This window comes from Parus major, chromosome 19 (genome assembly GCF_001522545.3).
Source record: "Parus major isolate Abel chromosome 19, Parus_major1.1, whole genome shotgun sequence".
Classification (NCBI taxonomy): domain Eukaryota; kingdom Metazoa; phylum Chordata; class Aves; order Passeriformes; family Paridae; genus Parus; species Parus major.
This window is the reverse complement of record NC_031787.1, coordinates 7,361,952-7,376,627: the sequence shown is the minus strand read 5'-3', so window position 1 is coordinate 7,376,627 and position 14,676 is coordinate 7,361,952. Positions and strand designations below refer to the sequence as shown.

At 43.3% G+C, this 14,676-nt stretch overlaps 1 protein-coding gene across 2 annotated transcripts; it reads right to left on the bottom strand.

The window, feature by feature from the left end:
• Positions 1-128: 128 nt before the first annotated feature.
• INTS2 (integrator complex subunit 2) lies at positions 129-14,611 on the bottom strand. 2 transcript variants are annotated; one of them, XM_015646971.3, is made up of 24 exons: positions 14,267-14,611; positions 13,668-13,806; positions 12,944-13,046; positions 12,660-12,773; positions 12,187-12,317; positions 11,927-12,100; positions 11,254-11,480; positions 10,597-10,722; positions 9,983-10,054; positions 9,767-9,881; positions 9,043-9,111; positions 8,756-8,890; positions 8,164-8,340; positions 7,815-7,923; positions 7,324-7,428; positions 6,710-6,874; positions 6,363-6,564; positions 5,723-5,848; positions 4,956-5,145; positions 3,794-4,039; positions 2,684-2,791; positions 1,976-2,081; positions 1,656-1,832; positions 129-1,437 (listed from the first exon to the last, which is right to left on the bottom strand). In XM_015646971.3, the coding sequence occupies exons 1-24, from the start codon at positions 14,557-14,559 to the stop codon at positions 1,268-1,270; spliced, it is 3,579 nt and encodes a 1,192-aa protein (XP_015502457.1). In that variant the 5' UTR covers positions 14,560-14,611; the 3' UTR covers positions 129-1,267. The 2 variants fall into 2 exon arrangements, with proteins under 2 accessions (XP_015502457.1, XP_015502458.1); XM_015646972.3 differs by having other exon boundaries at positions 843-1,437; positions 11,254-11,444.
• Positions 14,612-14,676: the final 65 nt, after the last annotated feature.

Sequence of the window (14,676 nt, the reverse complement as noted above, 5' to 3'; positions counted from 1 at the left end):
TTTTTGGAAAGTTTTTCACTGCCACATACAGTTCCTGTCAGGTGTCTGTGCCCTCAGCTGTTTCCCACAGGTGAAATTTGGGATCAACCTGGAAAACTTAAAAGCAAAACAGGCAACCTCCTTTGAACTTCAGTCATACTGTTGTTCATTTTTTTTTTATTTAAATACCACTACAGCATATAAAATTACACTTAGAACTGAGGAGGAAAAAAATACATACATTTAGATTATTTACATAATTTACATAAAGATGACAAAAATACACTTGGTAGGCAGATGGTGATAGGGGGTGTTACGGCAGGAATCCTGGAACACAAACCCACAGGGGTTTCCCACATTTCCATGAGGGAATTCCATCCTTATACAGGAAAGAACAACCAACTCCACGATGGAGCAGAAAGGATTTGGCCTTGGAATTGCTTTGGCATGGCTGAAACCTGTCCCTCCTCTCTTTATTCCTCTGCCCAGTCATCCTCAGCATCCATCTCTTTTTTTAATCATATCCTGATGACAGCTCAAGATACCTCTGCTAAGAGTCTGTGACTTCTTTAAGTCATTTTCATCTTTTTTAAGTTAAAAAACACAAAACCATCTGAGCTGTATTCTTTAAAAATCCCATTTCTACGGTTCATTTTTACTAACAGTACTTTTTTTTTTCTTTTTTTTTTTTTAAGAAACTTTTAGACCAGTTTCAAACTCTCAGTGAAAGCTGGTTGATCTTTAAGTTCCCAACCTCGTGAACTGAATTTGAACCAATGGTTTAACACACCAATAAATGTTATAATTTTCTTAGAACTCAGTATGATGGTGCAAGTTTTTGACACCACTTTTTCAAGTATTCCTTGGAGTACTTTATTCCAACTTGCTCTGCAAAGCTCTGGAAGAGCAGCTCATTTACCTCAAGCAAAGCACTTCAATCTCAAAATTTTTCTCACCCATCATTTTGCTGTTTGCCCAACAATATAAATATTCATTTTTCAGTGTTATAAAACCCTTCCAGGTGTGTTGCTCTGTTACTTCAGGAGCTGAGCCAGCCTGAAAAACACTGTTTCCCTGGAAATAATTTACTGATCTCTTCAGCCTCAGAAGTTCTCACTGGAAGCAACAAAATCCTGTTGAAAGGATTTTCTTCTCTGCCGTGACTGAATAAACGAATGAAAAATGTGGACTTTTCCTCCAGCTCCTCAGTCCACTTTCACAGCTTTTTCCAAATTTAGGCACCATTAAGAGAGGGAAAAGCTACAGGACAACTTCCCTGGAGTTTTTCCTAAATTCCACTGACACTCATGTTGATTATTTCTATGATGGTGTTTTCCACACACTGGCACAGCCGTACATCAGGGTCCAGGCTTGCAGTGTCCCTGGAACAGCTTTTGCTGGAGGAATCTTTACAGAGTCCTGAGAAATCATGTGGCTTCTCCTTCAGCTGCTGGAGACCTAGAAAATGAAGCAGGAGAAGCAAAGTACACCTCAGTAAGTATTGAGAATTATTATTTTCCAGCCATAACACAAATATGGATGTTACGAGATTGCAGAACTGAGCCAGCACCATTCCATGCTTCCACCACAGGTTATTTCTTGAGACACCACAACATTTCTGTCTCATTTCCCTGTGTCTGACACCTTCAGGGTGCTTTCCAAGGCCCTTGACTTACGGGTGATGATGGGGTCGAAGTCTCGTGTCTGTGTAGCAACATCAGAGGCACAAACTTGTCCAATTTGGATCAGCAGGGACATGATGTCCTCATACAGGGGAGGAAAGGCTTGGCAGAAGGACACCAGGCAAGGCAGGGTGGGCATGAAAAACGTGTAACGCTTGGACTGGGTCAGAACTGCCAAGGAGGAGGAAATGGAGAAGTGAAAATAAAAATCAGTCAAGAACTGTTGTTACTTTTACAATAGAAATTAGACAGAAAACTGCATTCAGCCTAGAGAAATCATCCTGGCTCCCCCAGCAGTGGATTTTGGGATTTACCTGTGAGCAGGGTCCCCATCACATTGATGGCCAAACGAGCCACGCTGAGGGATTTGGGCAGAGCATACTGGATACACAGGTAGGAGAGCAACTGGATGGCAAAGATCTGTCAAAAGGAAAAAGCAATGAAGTTACAGGATGTTTTACAACTTCTATCCAAAGCTCTTCACCACACTCAATAATAAGTAAATATTCTCTATTTATCATGAAGGAAATTGAAGCCAAAGAAGCCTTAACAATATGATTATGATTATTTTTCTGCTGGTATTAAGAAAAATAACTCACACATATTTAACATTAATCAAAGTGTTTCAAAATCTCCCCAGACACTATTGCTCCAATATTAATGATGAACAATAAAGCAACACACAATGTTCAACACAACCCTGGCAGAAGATACTCAGGACTGATATATTCTAGTTTTAACCTTAGTTGATCAGCAGTAACTTAATGCCAGAAAGGATTAATTAAGAGCAACCACTAAGCTGGTTTGATATAGAAACAGGGAATCTCTAGCTCAATAAATTCCAGTTGCCTTCAATACCAGGCCTTTACTGAAAGGTAAAAGTGCTACAAATATGACCTGAATATCCCAGGCAAGCTAGAACAGGATGTTTTGCGTTTTTAGTGTTTTTATTCTCCTCCCCTCAGCCAATTTCATCAGGGTTAATACCACAGTGATTCCCCAGCCAGGTGACTGCAGAGTACCTGCTTTTCCAGTTCAGGCTGGGCAATGAGTTCAGGAATGAAATCCAGACAGATGTGCATGGATGGGATCCCAGCCACTGTCAGTGCCAGAAGTTCACATGGATAACCCTGTGGGATTAAGAAAACAGATGTGTCAATCTGCCACAGGCATGTTTTAAAAATTCTGCTTCAACTAAGATTTTAAATTACACCTGTGCTAATGCTTTGTTTCAAAATGAATATATTTCTAACTCCCTTTTGTTCAGAGTTTGCAGCAGGCCTGTAATGCCAAGGCAACAAGAGGCAGGCTGGGTACAAACCCAGGGTTTGAATCAGTTCTTTATCCTCACTATTCAATGATTTATTTGCATGGAAGCACTCCCTCTATTCTCCAAAGGAAAGCAGACTGCAGTGACCTTTTCCTTCTGTGTCTTTCCTGCGTTCCAAATTTCACCATCAGCCCCAACTTGCTCATTTCACAACTGCCCTGTAATGACTTTTTTATCACTTAATCAGTTCCAGGTCAAGGCAAATTAACTCTTTGTAAAGAGTCCGCCATCTGGCAAGGCACAATTTAATATGCATTAAAAACACATTTATATTTTAAAAATTGCTGATCTTTCCCCTCATCTTTTTTTTTTTTAAGGTGCTCAGCTGCTTTTTCAGAGCCAACCTTTCTCCTCCCACTCTAAAGAGATAAACTGTGCCCTAACAAAAAGGCAAGATAAGGAGATGTTTACATTTGAAACCAAATTAGTTTTGAATAATGGGAGTATTAATTTAAAAAGATGGCCAGAAAAAAGTAACCCACAAAAGATGTGGAACAAATAATTACAAGATGATTAGGGCAGTTTTCCTTGGCCCAGATGGACAAACTGAAAAGGGCAGAAGCACAAAGGAGGGATTTCATGATGAGGAACAGGCAGAGCTTGGGTGCTGCCTTCTCACTACAACCAGGAGACCAAGCACTGAAATTGAGAGGAAGTGTGAGCTTTACAAACTGGGGGAGATAGGAAGGAGAAGAGTGGGTTGTTATCATTTCTGAGGAACATTCAGCAGCCCCTGACCACCCCCCCTGGCTCCTTCCCACCCTGACAAACCAAGCCAGAGCTCAAGCAGTGCAAAGCAGACCTGGAAATGCACGAGTTTGACGATGTTGGGGTCAGCAATGTACATCTGGTGCAGCAGGCAGCAGATGAGGCACTGCACCTCCCGCAGGTTGCACAGCAAACTCTGCTCCTCCTCCTCTGCCTCAGCAGCCTGTGGGCTCGGGGGGCTCTGCACATCCCCCAGTAAATCCTCAGCAGTGCTGCTCTGGCCCTTCTCTTCTTCTGTAGGCAAGCAGATCTCCAGAAGGATCTGCACAGCAGCACTGTCCTGGGGAGAAAAGCCACAGAAGATGCTTAAAAACCCCCAAAACCAATCAAAGTAAGAACAATTTAAGAAATGGAAGAATGTAATATGATTAGGATTTCTACCTATAGATTTTTTTAAGTACAGAATGAAAATTACTCAGCTCAAGAATCACAAATCCTGTAGAACATTTAAAAAACGCCAACACTTTATCTCAATCAAAATGCAAAGAAATAAAAAGGCTAAATCTAACAAAAAATCATAATCACAGATGAAGAGTAAATTCAGTGCAATCTCATATTGCTTTGAAATAAATATCAAGTGGTCCTTTGAAGCATCCAGAGCAGACAAAGTACGCACAGGGCCATGTAATTCACAGTATTTATCACCCTGTTCACTTAAATACAAATAACTCAAAAATCATATTAAAATGGGAACTTCCTGTGTGACATCTTTCCAGACAGAGGGATGAAGAGATGCCTGTGGAACAGGATTACTCAAGAACTTCCATATTGTCAAGCTAAGGAAGTGAACCATCCTTCAGCCTCCCACTTTCCAGTGCTGGCTGCTTCTCTGAAACATCTTTCAGATGATCAGGCATGGGTCTGTGACATTTATTGATGTTTTGCTGCTCCAAATCCGACCACAGAAACAGCCTCTGGATCACAAAAGCATCAAGGCAAAAAGGGCTGGTGATCAGAACTCTTCTGTTCTGACAGAACAACCACTATCAAAGCAGTGAATCAGCACAATGCTTCAGACTAGAAAACAGAAAATATTTAACCAGCTGCATACAGAGCTAGTTTTATTTTCCCTGGTAACAGAAGTTGTTTTAAAAAAAAGAATTTAAAAGGCCTCATTTTTTAATTTTCTATTTCTGCATTTCTCTTTCATCATTGTTTTTTCTCACATCATGCAATATCCATTTCTTCCCTCTTACCTGAGCAGCAAGCAAAGCATTTTTTAACTCTTCTCTTGTAACTTCTGGGGCCTCTGGACCCATTGCATTGTTTTGGGATGGCCTAATGTCCTGCTCTGCTGTTTCCTTCAGGTGAGCATTAAGGTAAGCTTTGGAAGCAAGAAGATATCCATTCAACATGTGCAAAATGATATCCATCAGAGGAGGACTCCTGAGATGGGAACACAGTAAAACAAAGACATTTCAGTAACATGAACAAACTAAAAGTACTCCCAAAGGCTGTAGCACCACAGCTCCTCCTCTGGCATCACTGACATCTGGAGGAACCAATTTCCAACTACTGCAAAGACTCCCCTGGGAAATTAAGCAGATCTGCCTCTGTCACATCCATCAGCACCCACTGGCAGAAACTATTGCCCAAAAGGATGGATTAACCTACAGGCACAAGAGCTGGAAGGATGTTACAGCTAAACCTCACCCACCACCACGTGGCAGCAGCCATTTCCAACACGCTGCCAAGTCTGTTTACCACAAATTCACACACCCACATCCAAAATGGATGAGCCATGTGCAAATCCCAAAGTTTTGAAAACACAGCTGGACAGGATGAAATACTGGAACAGCAGGACCAGCTCCACCACAGTCCTCAGGCCAAGCTTACACAGATGCAACTGCCAAGCTCCTGTGATTAGTCTGAAAAGAAGTTTTGAAGTGCTGAAAGCTTTTAAAAGTTTTCTGTTGGACAGCTTTATGTTAAGCACTCACTGTGCAGCAGCACAGGCACTCACCTGTGAACTCTCTGATCACACCTCAGTACAATCAGAGGATCAATCATCAGATCATTCTGGGTGTATTTCTGCTGTCGCACTATTTTTGCTGAAGGCTGCAGGGCATTAACAGTCATCACCCACAACCTAAAATGAGAATATTTTATGATGTTTTTAATAGAAATCTTGTACAAGAAAAGGGGTTCCCCTAAGCATTTGGTCACTCAGCTGTATTTTTCTAGGCTTACCAAATAGCAAAAACCCCATTTGCAGCCCTTGAAGTTAACCAAGGTGCAGTTAACTTACATTCCTTGGACTTACAGCAGTTTTCACTGCAATACAGTATCCACTTCATAAAAAAAGGCATTTTTTTACCAAAGTGAGTTCCTGTTCCATCAGTAATTCATCACAAACAATGGACACCATAAAACCATACTCCTCTATTTTAAACTGAAGACTTCCTTTCCCCTGAGAACAAGAACCACCTTCCTTTTAAATGCAAAGGTTCAAAATGTCAACTAACTAAAAAAAATGGAGCTCCAACACATTCTATCCAGTCACAGCCTCTGATCTCCCACATGAAGGCACTGTGTTATTATTTTTAAAAGAGAAAGTGGCCTTGCACCTATGTGAACCAAGAAACCAAACAGTACTTTGATACCTTCTGGGCATGACAGTGTTCAGAACCATCCAGAGTTTATTGACAGCCTGCAGAATCCCCCGTGGGACTCCAGCTTCCAGCAAGAGATTCATGTTCGACGTCAACACTTCTGCATAAGGGATCAATTCTCCAGCTGAGAGAAGAGTCAAATGTTCCAGGATCTGCATCAGCTGGGTGTGATTTCCAGGCAGCATGGAAAAGGCTAAAACAGAAACAAGATCTTGGTAAAACTGGACTTCTGACATTTGAAGCATTTTGGTTATATAAATGCAGTATAATCACACACTTCCAAATCTACTATATTCCAGTCCATTTGGAAAGAATTTACTTGGAATGAAGTTCTTTACCTTCTTGGAGCTGTTTGGGAGAGTGGTTCTTGGCCATGTTGGTGAGGAGCATCCTCCTGAGCAGGGCATCAGTGCCAGTGATCTGCTCCTCACAGATCCAGTCGTCCACGATGCACAGGTGGGGGTAGTTGGTGGCCAGGAGCCTCAGCAGGGCAGAGTGCAACCCTTGGGGACATCAGGGACATTGACAGCTCAGATTTGAGCAGCTGCATCTGTCACCTGAACACATCTGTGCCTTTTATTTCAACCCCTGAACTGAATTGCTGCCCAGCAGCTCAGTGAGGTGCACATTCACAGCCTGATACTCCAGCTCCAACAGAGGAAAAGTTACCCTTTGGAAAGTAACCCCTAAACTCAGCCTGGAATACTCAACATTTTCAGGTAATTCCTACACTAAAACCTGCCCTAGGGAGGTAAGACCTACTCTAAAAGGAACTGCTTTCCTCACACTTCCACTGTGACTCTCCAAACATCTCTGCAATCTCAGTAGCTACTCCTGACAGATTTTAAAAGCAAGTAAAAGGAAAGCAGGCTATGAAAAAAGCAACAACCACTGAGCTGAGAACACTCAGCCCTTCACTCCATGCACTTTAGACCTTCAGACACGTCTTTACCTCCCAGTTCCTGCTGCAGCCCCTGTGCCTGCCGGATGAGGTACTTGATTGGAATCTGATCCATCAATGCTGAGGAGTAGGACTTGGGTTTTCTCTGCATTGCAGCTACAGAAAACAGGACAAGAAACCACACACATGTATTACCAACTATAGAATTGCCAACTGAAAGTGTGTGCATGTTTGATGATGTGTGAATAAATGAAGATCTTAAATAATTATGAAGTCTTTGTTAGTTGTTACTGCATTCCTTAGACGCTTATAAACATTTCTTGTAACTCAGCTTGGACCTCTTTTATTCTGTAAAACAAATTACTCCACTAGAGAGTTTTAGCAGGAACTTTATGTCCTGAATCTCTACAGCAATATTTTATTTCTTCCAAACTTCTAAAAATTTTATGCTCTGCTTGAATCTGACAAAAGCATGAATTTTTCCCCCTCTTTGCACCTAATTTTTTAGTTCATCTGTTTCCTCCTGATGGTCTCACATTTACCTAGGATCTTTGTGTTGGCCAGCAGTGCCTCTTCATAGGACAGGACGTAGTAGAGGACGAGCAGCTGTGTGGTGATGCTGAAGCGCTGGGTGGGACGAGTATTTTCTCCCTGAACATAAAACCACACATGAAGGTCAGGTTGCATTCATGATTCTTGGGAAGAAAAATTTGGATTTACCCACAAATAAGATGAATGAGTAACAAGATTCACTTCAAAACACATGACTGCCAGTGTAGCAGGAGAGGGTTTAGAGGCAGTGAAAACAAAAAGTGAAGCAACGTTACACAAATACAGAATCCTGAACCACGTCCCCATGAAGAACAAGAGAGATCCAGACAAGATGATTACCCCAGAGAGTCCTTGGAAAACATTCAGGATCTCCTGTTCAGTGACAGGCTGGTTGGTGGCCTCTGGGTTGGATTTAGATGCAGGAGTGAGGATGGAGTTAATGTAGACATCAATAAGGGGAAGCAGCTGAGGGTGCAGCGGGGTGGTGGTTTCACAGAGCTGCCGATAGATCCAGTCCTACAAGAGAACATCCCAGGACACAAACAGCTGCCAGTCTGCTTTGTCTGCAAGCACAGCCCCTTTCAATAAATGAGCCTTTGACTTTGGAAGGTGTAACATCAGTTCTGAACTGATCATAAATTCGGTACCCTGAACCCTGATTCACAAATAGAACTTGTCTGGGCTGGAAAATCATTCTGACTACAATGAAACACAGATGGAGGAGAGAGACTTAATTTTTTACTTCATGAAGCTGTTCTCTCTGGATTGCAGAGTTAAAAATGGGCACCCTAACTTAAAACACATTTCATTCTTAAATTACATAGTAGGGAGGTACAAGATTCATCAAGAATTCTGTTTCTATAAAGTCAACCAGCCTGCAAAATCTCATGAGCATTCAGAATTATGAACAGAAATAAAACAAAGGCGGTACCTTAATGGATACTTTGTGCTTGGTGAAGGAACGACTCTTTAAGAGCTGGTAAATGCAGTGAATAGGTAAAAAGCCAGTGATGTTGGCACTGAGGTTGCCTGTCACAGGCACACGAACAGCGTGGGCTGTAACCACCTGAAGAGACAATGAATAGAAAAACACCACTTAGCACAAGGTGTCAAAGTCACACAGCCACAGCCCTGACTGGCATCTCCTTATTTTTGGAAAATACCCCATAGGGAAAGGAAAGGGTAAAGAGGAGAAAAAAATCCCTAGGTTGAAAATACCTGTTCAGTGAAAATCTCCTGTGTGAAGATTGTCTTCATTCTGCTGAGCGAGCTGGGCTTAATAACAATCTGAAATCCAGAAGAAAGTACTTAGAATTGCAAGTTCTATCTTTCCTGTAACTAAAGACTGCAAATTTATTTTATAAACTGTTAACTTTTAGCCTTTTAAAAGTTGTCTGTTTTCCTAGTATCCCAGTCAATTCACATCTGTATCAAATGTCAAACAGAAGTATTTTCCAATGTCTCATGTTCATCACCCTGTGTCTTCCTCATCCTAAAAACTCCATCCCCAGCTTTTACACGTGGTGAGACACTGCTTCACAATAGTGAATCACTAGCAAATCTCCTTTAGCAATTTACTGAAATTAATTTTTACACATATAGATATTTCTTTTAACTATTTAAAATTAAAATATTGCAGCTCAACTTGGAAACTACTTCACTTAGCCTTCAAAAAAGTTCAGTTCTTGTAAATAATGATTTCAACAGGGCAGCATTTTTTGAAGATACTTTTATCATCACATTTCTCTGTATCAAGAGCTATTCACGTTTTCATGTTCTTCCAGAGGAATTATTACTAATTTTTCAGGTTATGTTTATTTTAGGTATATTAGCAAAACCAAACCTCTTTATATCAAAAGTAAACTAAATACCAAAGTACCAAAACCCAGGAAAAAAAGCTGATTTTAACAGACAAATGTACAGGAAATAGTTAAGGTTTTACCTTCATTCCCAAGGTGGAGCAGACCAAATCAATGATGGCACTGAGCTGGTTGCTGTGGAAATACATGGCTACCAAGAGGAGCATCTCTCCAAAGGAAGCAGACACACCAGAAATGCTGATGATAATAAAGAGGAAGAAATACAAGACATAAGTAAATAGGACATAAATAAATGTGAGATTACTGGAATCACTAAAAGAAATCCAACCTGCTCTCACCTTTCAAAGTAGGCTTCTTCCTTTATCATCCAACTGAGCCACATCACCATGAGTTGCTCCTGCTCTGGAGTGCTGCACAAAGAAAATCCATAATAGATCCTTTTCCCAGAAAACAAGTGCTAGTTTTACTAGCACTTGCAGAGAAGCCAGTGTATGAGCAATCTTACACCAGGAGACTTTTTGACACTTTCATATCAGCATCCAACTGCTGATAAGCAGTGACATTTGGCACAAAGGTGAGTCCAACTGCCAGGCAGCTTCCTTTTCAGAACACACCCAACAGAAAGCTACACCCCTGAATTATCTGCACTGCTTTTAAGGATTTTAGCCATGAACTTGCTCCATGGAAAAGTGAACTAGTTAGGCCTACTACAGTCTTCAAAAAAACACTCACACTAAGTTCATACTAATGGTTACCTCTCAAAAGACTTGCTATAAAACAAGAGTGAAACATCCATTCACTCTGCACAGAGTGAGACAGACTCCTTCCATCAACACATGGAGATATTATAAAGAATTAGGGGGAAAAAAAACTGTGCAGCTGCAGGAGGGGCATTGCTTTAATGGTGCTAAAACAGTCAGATCTTCCAAAGCTCCTCCTGTACTGAGAGTACCTGACCAGAGTGGAGAAGGCCAGGAGCATGCAGAAGGACAGGGACACAAAGCGGACACCGGCCGGGGTTGCGGGAGGGCGGCTCGTCATCAGCTGCAGGAGCTGCTCAGCTTCCTCATCCGTGGGCCTGAGCAGGACAGAGAACAAAACAAAGCTGGGGATTTAACAGGGAAGAGATTTCCAGTCTCTCACAATGGTTAAAGATTGAGTTTTCCCTGTTATTCAATCTATCATGGTGGTAATTTTCTCTGAACTTAAAGACATAAAAATCTCTGTAAGAGGGTACAGTGAGAAAACATCCCCCGGATATAGTCTTGCCTATTAGTACATACTTCTTCAATTAAAACTAACAATGCATAAAGATGCTACATTAGCACTCTAAAAAGTGAAAGCAAAGGAATAGAAACAAAAAATCCATACAATGTATGTTGCTAGAACAGATAAAATAGCTGTTAACTCTACACACTGCTCCAACCATGTGGGTTTAGAGTTCTCTTAATGAGTCTCCAGAAGTGATTTTGCAGCAACAAAGAACTGAAATTGCTGAGTTCTGCCCCAAGTTTTGAGGACACAGTGGCATTAAGACAGAAGTGCCCAAATCCCTCTGCTGAAATAGGCAGCCATGAACAAAACCCCAGAGCATGAGAAGGTTCCTTACTTGAGGCCAGCAATGCCCATGAGAGCACAGTAGAGCCTCAGCAAGGCGCTGGCCTTCACCACGTGCTCCTCCTTCAGCCCTGAGTACACGGACACGTTGGGCTCGGTGTCAGCGTCAGCCTCCTCCACGATGTGTGTGCTGCGCACCGTGGGCAGGATCCCCATGAGCTCCAGCAGCAGCTGCCTCCTCATCTGCCACAGCACAGAGCTGATGTTATCTCTTTTTCTCTGTTTAAGAGGATAAAATATGAGAACAATGTCAAATTCAGCCCATCGAACAATGGATTATAAAAGAGTTTCCACAGCCAACAGTTTCCACTGTCTTTTTATTCAAGACAGTTTTCAGCTCCAAGCTTTAGCTAAGTCACCTAAGCAAGTCAAGATGCATCTTCCCACTGTGGACACTGAGGATGAACATCTTTATCAGGCAAAAATTACAAACATACAGTTCCCTGGTTTCCATACCTAAAAACCTCTCAGGGGAACAACCAAAGAGCTGCTGCCTTCAGGGACATTATTTATAGATCTGAGAGCCCTGTAAGAGGAGTTTGCCTTGTAAAGACATCCAACAGGACTTATGTGCATTCAGACAAATCTGCAGCACATGTCCAGAAGACTTAGAGCAAACTACAAGAATGTTTATTTAAAAGCAGAATACTCAAAGGTTTTCCTACCTGCTGGCCATTTCGGATGAAAGTTCCAAACCACGTCCTAACCTTTGCATTTGTTCCAAGCAGCAAACCACTCACAAAACACACCAGGTCACTCACTCCATCATCTGAGGATTCATTCTTGGTGTGATCCAAGGTCAAAGCCACACCAAGACCTGGCAGGTGACATTCTTCCACCTGGATAAAACACTCATGCTCAGTCATCTTTGCTGGGTTTGAAGCTTCAGGAAGGTTCTTAATGATGATTCTCACGACAGACTCACCACCATGCCCCGGACTCTCAGGGCTTGGGAAGGGTTCATCTTGCACAGGTGCCGAAGAGCTTCTGTTCTGCGCCGGCCTCCGACGCTCTCCTCATCCTGCCGCTCGCCATTCTTAATCAAACCTCTGCAGACTAGAGATCCAACAGCAGCTCTGAGGAAATGTACCCTTCCCAATTTAAATTATCACCTCATCAGATGTCTCAGTGGAAAGGACAAGAACTGTTAGAAGGGATAGAGGAGGTTCTTAGCCCCAGCCATTCCCTGCCCCATCAACCTTTGGAACAGTGACCTACAGATGAAAAGCCGTGACACACGCAGTGAGCCTGGCCTGCAATCAGACTGCAAAAAATGGGAATTAACATGCTCAGGTAGCAGCCTCCAGCAGTTCAAACCTGTGTAACTCATGGTTTAGCCCAGAATTGACCACATTGCTAGAAATCATTTCAAAAGCTGGAGAAGAAGCTGTAACTCACCCTCGTTGAAACTGTCAGGGACATTGGCCACCAGAAGGCAAAGGAACCAGGCCCCGTTCTTAACATGCAGCAGAGCTTCGGCCACATCCACTATTGGCAACAGTGATGGCAGCTCTGAATGGAAAGAGGGTGTTAAAAGTCACAATGTTTCACTGGGAAACAAATACCCTGTTTCCAAGAGATGCACACCTTAGGTTAATTTACATCTGTCACAACAGGTCCCAAAGTTGTTTTGTTACATTTGTGAGAGGTCAGAAAACACCATAAATACAGAAACACCACACCTGCTTGCAAAATGCAGAGAACATCTGCTGCCTCCTCCAGGTAAACAGGACTCTCGAAGAGCTCAGAAGATTTGAGGAAAAACTCACCATTTGATTCTGACACCTGCAAGAATCATCAGTGAACAGGTTTTATGAAGCAATTTATCTAAATCTGCTTTAAATTCAGCACGTTTAGTAGATTAAAAACTGCCAAACTCATAAAGCTATCAACACAGAACAAGCAGGAAAAGTTTACAGAACAAGAAATATTTACTACTGGAAATACTTCAACTCAGATGGTGTCATTGCTTCTTTTTCAGAAAAAAGAAAAACAGCCCACTGACATTCTAAGTTTACACAAGGAAAATGTTTGGTGAGCAAGGAAGTGGGGGAAGAGAAATATGATGGCTAAACCCACACTGCAATAGGAGCAAAGAATGGGATGGAGAAGAGTCATCACATTTCCAAATTACTTCTGCACTGATAGACCACCAAATCACATTATGTTTGACTACAGCATATTATAGAGTCTCTATAACATCAGCAAAGACTTCTTTTACAAAGTCATAAAGTGTTTAAGCATAAGCCTCTGTTCAATCAGACTGAGACTTTGAAAGCTGATAAAGCAGGTAAGGTCTGGAGAAGAGTGCTCGCACCACCAGCACCACCAGAAACAGAACCAGTGCATCAGCCAGTCCAGAGGGCAACCTAAAACTCACAAATATCCACCTATGGGGAAGTTCACCTTGTTCATAATGGCCAGTAACTCGCTCAGCACCAGCCGGAGCCGCCGAGGAGAGTCACTGTGCTCGAACTCCAGCGTCAGCCCGTGCTGCAGCTGTGACACCAGGATACTTTCTCCACTGCCACCTCCCAGCTTGTGCCTGGCACACAATTCAAAACAACAAGTATTAAACGTTTCTGCAAACACCGAAATGTTTCCGGTTAAAGGAAGGCAGCAGTTCTCTAGGGATCTCTTCTATCCCGTCAAAGATCTGTAAAGACTTTAACTGCAGCACAAGAAAACATTATCAAAGTTTCAAATGTTTCTATTCCACATAAGCACAGTCAGGAAAGCGCATCCACCTGAGCTGTCCCTTCATCCCACAGAGCCATCCCAGCCCCTCCCCGCGGAGCAGCTCCCTCAGTACATCCCACACCCTCCGATGAGCACGGCAGGGGGACAGATCCCCAGGACACACAGCTAAACCTCAGGGCTTTCCTGGGAGATTATCAAGGGACAAGAATAGCCGGGTCCGTCCGGCGCTTAAACAGCTGCTACAAAAGGAACAGCTGGAAAAGCCGCACAACGCTTCCGCCACAGATCTCCTTCCTCCGCATTACCGGAGCTGCTGCTCCTTGCTGGCGTCCTGCTCTAGCGCGTGGAAGTCCACGGACAGCAGCGCCACGATGGAGTTGACCGCCTCGACCCCTGAGAGCAGCCGCAGGATCAGCTTCTTGTCCTGCGCCCAGCTCTGGCTCTGGTCGGCGGGCGCGCACAGCGCCATGCGCACGAGGCAGGGCAGCAGCAGCCGCAGCTCGGGGTCGCTCAGCGCGGCCAGGCGCACCACGTCCACCTTCTGCATCGCCTCGAAGGCGTAGGGGCTGACGAACTGCAGCGCCGAGCACTCGGACATGGCGGCGGCAGCGCGTCCCTCACGGCCCCCGAGCCCACCCGCCGCCGCCGCCGCCGCCGCCACTACCGGGGGAAGCGGGAAGTGACGTCACGGCAGGAGGGCCGAGGGGCGGGAAAG